General features: G+C 43.3%; 1 protein-coding gene across 1 annotated transcript; it reads right to left on the bottom strand.

Annotated features, from left to right (window-relative positions):
* Positions 1–3777: 3777 nt before the first annotated feature.
* On the bottom strand, positions 3778–5973 carry LOC147892770 (expansin-A10-like). Its single transcript, XM_087386882.1, has 4 exons — positions 5920–5973; positions 5193–5340; positions 4784–5096; positions 3778–4677 (listed from the first exon to the last, which is right to left on the bottom strand). The coding sequence occupies exons 2-4, from the start codon at positions 5338–5340 to the stop codon at positions 4374–4376; spliced, it is 765 nt and encodes a 254-aa protein (XP_087243008.1). The 5' UTR covers positions 5920–5973; the 3' UTR covers positions 3778–4373.
* Positions 5974–8539: the final 2566 nt, after the last annotated feature.

Raw genomic sequence — 8539 nt, 5'->3', positions numbered from 1 at the left:
TGCAAAGATTTGAACATGGCCATAACTAGAATCTGATGCCTTCCTTGGGGTAATGCATGTTGCACTATGCTAATACACATTTCCCTTTGCATGCATTTGCATACGTAAATCCTCATTAATGGTAGTGTACTTACCTATGAATGAATCGATTGGTTCCCAATCTTCAAATTCAGAAGGGAATACATCAACCATGACTAAGTGCTCTTCCAAAATTAACAAAAGTCATTACACTCATAGGTAAACAAGCTACACAAATAAAATATCTACAATACCTAGATTGATTGAGTAACGGAGGTAGGCACATGTCTTTTCCCATGTAGATGTACGTGTTGCACATTTGTTTTCCCATGTAGATGTGTTTCACGTTTGCAAGCCATACTTTCTTCCCAAACTTGAAATTTAAGATGCCACCCTTCCACTCACATAAGACATCACCTCTCTTGCTATTGGGAAGCTTATGTGGACCCTTGGTAGATCCATTCATGACTATCCCTTCATTCAAGCTACAAGTGTAATGGATCCATTGATCCAATGCATTTTTGGTGTTGTGTAACCCACAAGACATCACAATGTTGAATTTTCTTGTCGTCCTGATACTCACCACACTTGCAAGGCAATAAAGATATTGTAATAGAGAGAATATAGAGGAATAGAGGTTACAATAACAAGAATGGAACTCCAATAGAGGAAGAGTGAATAGGATGTACCTTGGAGGGAGAGAACAAATCCGATAGACATAGAAGAGATGGAGAGAGAGAGAAAAGGAGGGAGAGAGAGAGAGAGAGAGAGAGAGAGAGAGAGAGAGAGAGAGAGAGAGAGAGAGAGAGAGAGAGAGAGAGAGCTCACGGGGTGCACCACTAAGAAAATTAATCCTAGGTATCACGTGCATTCAAGGGGTGTTTAAAAAAACCCCTCAGTTAATTCCCCCCCAATAAAACCACCCCTCTTTACTTATACGGATTTTTTTAAAAGTTGAATTAAAAACCCCCTCATGTTATTGTAAATCTGTTAAATGTTTTCCAAAAGTGGAATTAAAATACCCCTCCTTTTGAGTGCATGTGGTACACTAAAATTTTGGGAGGTGAACCCCTAGAGAGAGAGAGAGAGAGAGAGAGAGAGAGAGAGAGAAGGTACAAAGGGTCAAAATGGTTTAGTAGAGCAGTTGTAGGAGGTTCTGTGGGGTAATGTGGGCAAAATAGAGGGAGCAGAGTAAGAGGGGGAAAAGAAAAACGGGAGAAGGGAAAAGTAGGAGGGGAAGAGAACCTGTGGTGGCACGTGCTACAACCAAGAATTTGAAAAGTGGAGGTAGGAAACAACAAGAGTAAAATAGTGGAGTGCGAAAAGATGGACAGATCTACAATAGAGTAGAGGAAGGAGCACAACTCATGCAAAATTTCACATCTCCTCTTGAATGACATGTGGGGTGGATCTAGGGAAATTGCACATGGGAGGAGATTCAAGCATGACTTAAGGGAGGGGGGGATGGTCCCTCATGTAAGCCAAATAGCTAATTGGGGCTTTTGGTTCCTAGTGTTAGCCTAACAGCTAATTGGGGCTTTCTAAATGCCTAACCACCCTCCACCCTCAACATGGCAATTTCCTACACCTTGGAACACTCTCATTTGTATACTTCTCTCTCTCTCTCTCTATATATATATATATGTGTGTGTGTGTGTGTGTGTGTGTGTGTGTGTGAACATGTGCACGTGCATGCATGCATGCGCGTGCATGCACATGTGTGTGTGTGTGTGTGTGTGTGTGTGTGTGTGTGTGTAAGAAATTAGGAAACACTATTTCAAGGCCCTTGTGAGACCCTATTTCTCCTGTAATGTTTAGATACTATCTCTTAGGCACAAAAATTATCTTCCGTGTAGCTTTGAATTACTTGCTAGGCAATAAATGAGAAATATTATCAACTAGATTAGCTAGATGGATACTCTTTGAATGAGAATTTGATTACTTTCAAATGGATACTGTGGGTTAACAACATGCTACTGCTAATTATCTAAGAACACTTGAATTAGGCAAAGCATCGGAAGGCACTTGAATGAGTTATCTGATGCATATCCTTTGTATATTTAGACACTTAATTTTGATAATAGGTACCAGATGCTTTTCCTTTTGATGGTTTGCTTCAAAAGTCTCTGTCTAAAGATCTAAGGAAAAAGCAACTCTAATGAGTAAGTCTTCATTAGTAGGTTTTGACCTTTGATACAAAAGAGGTATTGATCAAGTTGTAAGAAGACGGGTTCTTAATTTTGAAAAAGATGCAATTCTTTTAGAATCCCATCAGAGAGTTGCTATTGGACACTTTTCAAGAGAGATAATTGGGGAAAAAATATGCAAGTAGGGTTGTAGGGGCCGAACTTCTCAAAAGATTTTTGGAAACAATAGAGACATTGTATAACATGGGTATAATCCATTTTGGCATATGGTAAGACAAGCCTAAAATGAAATTGTCTTATTACGAGTGAACCTTTTGTATTACAAGATTGTCTTTTTTATTTGAATATCAATCATTGGAAAAATTTCCCTCCCTTACAAATTATTCTCTACATTAGATTCATGATATATCAAATTCATAAACAAAGACCCACCACTAGAACCTCCTCTCGTGAAGGCTGTCACTTGTTTTTCATCTCAACAAGTTTTCATACAAATATACATGAATTTGCTACCATGTTTCTATATGGATCTTTCTTTTGTAAAATGACACTCGCATGCACAAATCATAACAATGTTAATATTTATTTTAAAAACTACATAAATATATTGAAGGACGTAGTGCAACATCTACTCCTATCTTCATCTCCATCATGTAATCTATTTTATATTTTAAGATGTTGTGGCCCCATATTTGAACCTTCTCGTGTATTGTGGTCCTAATCTTATATATATCTAATGTAAGTCTTCCATTTTTCATGCATGTTGACCATTATTGAATGAAGCACATAATAAAGGCATAATGGACTTCTCATAAGGGACCCACCTGCTACATAAACTACACTAATCTCCATTCAAGGGGACTACTCTTTTATATTGAATGAGGTGACTCTCCATTTTATAAATAACCCATCGTTTTTGCTTACATGTGTGTGCCATTGTTTTGGAAACCAATGTTGTACATTCACTAATCGGCATTTAGGGTGGTGGTTAGTGAGCCCTTTAATGAAGGGACAAACTGTGTGTAGTACATATTTCTCTAATCATCACCCTATTGAGTGAGTTTTTCCCACAATGGAAGGGGTTAAAGCTAAGTTAATGTACCTATCAAATTTAATATTTCTTTGCTAAATGATTTGGGGTCTTCCAAGTGGTAATTTTATAGTGGATGGGCTCAATGGTATCTCTTGTGTGCTAGGAAGTTGAATGCAAACATGGGAGGATTGTGTAAGGTATGGTCCTCTTGGCGAACAATGGTGGCAAATAGCATGCATCGTTAAGATGAGGGACAACACGAGCATTTTAGCTAATCCAAAGCAAGCTTTGGACCAGATGATTCAAGATATGATCAAGCAAAAATAGCTTCTTATTGCTAGTAGAGTGGACAAGGCCTTAAAGATGTAAGAGCTTTCAAGGGGTGAAAGAGTAAGAATTCAAGAAGGGATTAAGTGGCTGCATGTAGGATATTGTTTCTTTTCAGTTTTTATTCAATTCAATTAAGTGGTCGCACTGCCCCATTCGGGAGCAGGAAAACAGAACAGACCATGGAGTGGTTTCGGACACGACTTGCGTTGTTCGCATGCAACCAAAAAGCCAAACACAGTCTCAGTCAAGTTGAATAAATAGCTCTGCATTGCCCAGGAAGAAAGATGAGGAGGCAGAGGTTGGCAAACATCAAACAGATGCCAACACTTTATGCCCTCTCAATACATAAATGTAGATGCTGTGTTCAGCTGCAAAGATGCAGAGAGCCACCAAATTGGACTCCCTGTACCAATTACATCCCATACTATGTAGATGTATATGCTTATATACTCACGAACAGATTAGCCTATTATGGAGCGGGTGGCCTGTTCAAAGGTTCCACCGCAGCATCCAAGTACTAGTAGTTACCAGCAATTCACTGATGTTTCCAGTCCTAAGAATGAGAACAAGCATCGAAATTGCATGAGCTCTGTCTTCAGCCAGAGTCGTAACATCAAATAGTATGAACTGTAGCACCAAATCGGTAACTAGCAGCTCGATAACGTTCATTGTTCATACCTGGGAGAGTTTCCCCTCGCCTAAAATTTGTAGACTATATTATATACTCAGATGGTACCAAGCCTGAACTCACATTTGCTCACGCTGCACCAAGCTGGAAAATTATAGTATTATGGACAATCAGAGAATATTTGTCAAGAGAGAGACAGCTTGCGATCCTCCCCCTTTCAAAACTGCCTTCCGCTGAACGTCTGGCCATAATTCCAGTTTGCCGGAGCTACGTTGTAAGATGTCACGGTTCTTCCATCGCTGGTTGTCACCATGAAGGAGAGGGCTTGGCCGTTCAACTGCGCATTGCTTTGCCAGTTCTGCCCCCAGTTACGAGACATGGGTTCCCATCCGGTTCTTGTCCCCTTGACGGACACCGCGTGCACTGCCCCCGCTCCTCCCACGTTGGTAATCAGAACAAGATTGAAGTAGGCATGCCCGTTGATTGTGAAGTGGATACCCCCTCGCTTCACACAGGGCACTCTGCGAACAATCACAGCACACAAGATAAGGAGGATGCAAGAAGCACCTAACGCGGGAAGCTGTGAGAGAATCCATTCTTGAGAAGTTCTGACACAAACACACGAACCTTCTGTACGCAACCGGAACGATTCCACCCCGGCCCTTGGCTATCCGTTCAAACGCCGGTTGAGCCATGTCAAAGTGGGCTAATGGGGGATTGCACCATCCGCCATTGTTGTTCGGTAGAGCATTGTTGGGTGGGCAAAAGTTCGTCGCTGTTACCACAATACTTCCAGGCAAGCACCACTCGGGATCGCTAGCGCAGCGGACCTCAAAACATGCTCCACATGAGATGCCACCGTTGAAAAGCACGGTACTGAGAGCAGCCGTCTGTAATCCATAGCCTGTGGTGTACAGGTTTCCGTAGCCACAGGCACCGCCTGCATATGATGGAAAAGAACCGTAAGGGAATCGCACGAGCATCGTCACAGCTAGAAACCGCGTGGACAAAGCAAGAATAATTTTCAAGGACTTACCCATTGTGCCCGAAGCATCACTCCCGCCATAGAAAGTAGCGTGGGCAGTGCTCCATCCGCCTTGCGCATGGGCATATTTTGGCAGGCCGAAGACAGACACGAACATCAACACCACCACTCGAGCTGGAATTGCCATGACTTCGGCCATCTGCGGGAAGAAGACCAATTAGTTGGTGTTACAACAACCGAACATTACACAATGCTATGAAGCATTCTACCGTAACAACGCCCAAGGCGGACATGATGGACACTCCGAGCTAGGCTGAGCTAGAAAGCAGGCAATCATCACCAAGCAGGTGGACGGCCTGAGACAGGGCGCATCGGGAATGATGCAGCATAACTATTGTTGAAACTCGCACATGTCGACCCGATGGGTTTCTAACAGAAAAGAATTCTCGATGCAAGCTACGAATTCATCTATAGTAATAAACGTATGAGTTATGGCAGCGTGCGTGGAAGAAAGGCAGGAGCGATAGAGCTAGCCATGGGAAGTGATCGAAAATCGGACTCGACGAAGGGAATGGGCAGAGTCGAGAATGCTGATATTGATAAGCAACGATGAGGTGGGAGATGCAAAAAGCTTGGGAGTGATGGGAAGGTGATGGGTCGAAGACGGAGATCGATCAAGGCAAGCAATGGGTATACAGAGCTTATAACAACAACAAGAGGATGAAACAGAGATAAAAACAACAACAAGAAACACTTGACGATTCAACGGAAAACAAACCTGAAGAGAAGACGGCGAAACAAGGCAGAAGGTGGAAAGGCAGAAGAGATGTAGAGATGACAGTGTGCATGGCGTGCGCGCTGATTAAATAGGCCAAAAAGGTGAAGCGCGGAACGCCGCTATATTTAGCGGGTCCTCCCCCACCTTTGGCAGAAGAGTCCCCACATTTGGCCGGCTGCCAACCCCGATTGTGTCCTTGAGCAACGACCGCCCGTCATTAACTTCCGACCAACTCCCGGTACGTTGTAACCCTAGGAACCCTACCTTCTTAACCCACCCTTATACCCTAATAGGAGCACTCAAATAAGGTGCGCAACACGGTCGACGGTGTGGTGGGCACACCCATGCATAGGCCATTTCAAAATTCACATAGGCCATTTCAAAATTCACACTTGTCTGCCCACCCATGGTAAAATATGACATGGTGTCCTAGTCATGCCCATGCTCTGCCCATGCAGCAAAAGAGTTCGAACAGCCTCATCACTGCACCCAAGAGTGCATTTGGCCACAGAGATCCAATGAGCGCAAGTTGCGCCATGAATGGAACCTGGGATTTACAACACCAGGCCTGACAACTTTACCCGTTACACATGCCTTTTTTGTGCAACTATATTGTAGCATTAACTACTTAAAGAAAACAAGTCCACCCTCTTATATGAAAAGGGCACAAATAGATGCGACACTCCACTTGTGGTTTTCACCTGTTCCGTGGACAAGTGAGCATCTGCTGTCGTGCCTATAAGCATTGCTAAGGCTTGAGCATCCCTCTCCTCCCATGCACAGAGTTCACCCCTAAGGCAAATCATTTAAGAGTGCTTACTTTATGTGTCTTAGGGCACTAACACACATGGCCTTTGCTTCATCGAACAACTTCAAGGTATCACATTCACACGAAGAGTGAGGTCCAACTTGGGTTGCGAGCAATAGATTTCTCCCATTGGCTGTGTTGTTGGTGCATTTAAATGAGGAAAGCTTCTAGAGGCCACCCTATGGGTTGTAGGAGCATTTAATACACAGAAACTGCTTCTCCAACACCACCCCTCCTCTCAAGGAGGGGCAATTATACTTCCCTTTGTCAGATGAACTGACTTTCCCTTTTTTTAGAACCACTTGCCCAATTTGCAAACTAAGGGCCATGCGTGACACTGTCCTTACCTCTGCATGAAGCCCACTTGCCCGCATAAGGTAGAATGGTGGTAGGAGTAAACCGAAGCAACACCGAGAGGATGATGAGTGCATAGTGAGGCCTGATGGTTGTTTGAGTGTTGGAAGTGGAGATGGAGCCAGTGCCTCAAAGGAGGCGAAGCCTGACTCTATTGAGCTTCACGAGGAGGGTGTTCATCATGCACTAGATGCCCTTTTGTAGACAAAGTTCTTGGAAAGGAAGCTACACAATGGCTTCTTGCCATTGGCAAACAAGGGGCCATTTGTGTTTGTTGGATCAACACTCAGTTGAGGTAGCATGGAGTCCATCTTTTAGTATCGACAATTTCCTCTTCAATGAGTACCCGATCTAGGTAGAATTTTCAAATCTTCCACCTTAGCTCGGGGATGCTATGGAGAGAATTGCTTCTACTCTTGAGAAGGTATTACTCATCCCAACTTCATCTCATTTGTCACATTTGCTCCCTCTAATGTGGGTGCCATGCAACAAGTGGCCTTCGAGAGGCGGAGCATCAAATTAGGCCTGAAGTGAAGGAGCCCCAAGCAATCCCAGACAAGATGGATCTCCCAATCATTGCAAAACCACAAAGAACAGTGGGCAAAAAAGGAAGGACTACCATCATGATTCATGTTGGTAATAAGGATTCCATCATGCAAAGGCCATCAGTAATGCCAGTGAGTCCCCTCTGTAGAGTAGAGAAAAAGGGTTGGCCCGTGAGGATGACTCTAAGGAGTGCCACTCAATATAGAGGCTGAAGTGCGAGAGGTGGGATATGCTTTGTGCCTCCTATAGAAAGAGAGCTTTGGAGGAAAAGGGTAAGGGGAAGATGTTGTAGGATGATGAAACCATAAATCCTAACTCTTTGGACAAAAGAAGTTTGCTAAAGAGGATCCAAGCCATGGCGAGGAATGCAGCTTGCTCAGGGAGAACCACTTTGATTTTATCAAGGCTACATGCAAGGCCATCGCGCATTAAAAGGTGCAGAAGTTATATGTTCTCTTTTGTGGAATGTACAAGAAATTTGCAACCGGTCTGAGAAGAGGGCGTGTGTAGAGGCGATCAAGAAGCAAAATTTGCACATAATTTTCCTAAAAGAACTCAAATGTGGGCCTGACGATTAGTTCTAGTTTGTATGTTGTCAACTGGGCTACAATTTTTTTGGAAATTTTCTTAATAGAGGCAACGAGGTGGGTTGCAGTGTTAATTAAGAATTCACTAAGTGTGTGCTATAGCTATGTGGGTTTTTAATTAACAATTCACTAAGTGCGTGCTATAGCTATCTAGGTAAGCTGTGGGCAATTTTAATTGCGGGTGGCTAGCATCTATGCCCCAAATGGCTCGATGGAAAGGAAGGTTTGTTGGCAATTACTCCCTTGGAGAGCATTGGTTGTTGGGCAGGGACTATTGGAGATTACAAATACAAGTAATAACAAGACATGCTTCAAATTGATCACT

Source organism: Dipteris shenzhenensis, chromosome 16 (assembly GCF_047967505.1).
Source record: "Dipteris shenzhenensis isolate YYH24624 ecotype China chromosome 16, Dip_SZ_1.0, whole genome shotgun sequence".
Lineage (NCBI taxonomy): Eukaryota > Viridiplantae > Streptophyta > Polypodiopsida > Gleicheniales > Dipteridaceae > Dipteris > Dipteris shenzhenensis.
Note: the sequence above shows the minus strand (reverse complement) of the source record. Positions and strands in the feature narration are given on the sequence as shown.

Excerpts from the sequence above, each read along its gene's own strand:
- LOC147892770 (XM_087386882.1), bottom strand. The coding sequence starts at position 5,340 with ATGGCCGAAGTCATGGCAATTCCAGCTCGAGTGGTGGTGTTGATGTTC. Across the intron at positions 5,097-5,192 it reads TGATGCTTCGGGCACAATGG|GCGGTGCCTGTGGCTACGGA; the intron begins GTAAGTCCTTGA and ends CATCATATGCAG. Across the intron at positions 4,678-4,783 it reads GTTCCGGTTGCGTACAGAAG|AGTGCCCTGTGTGAAGCGAG; the intron begins GTTCGTGTGTTT and ends GATTGTTCGCAG.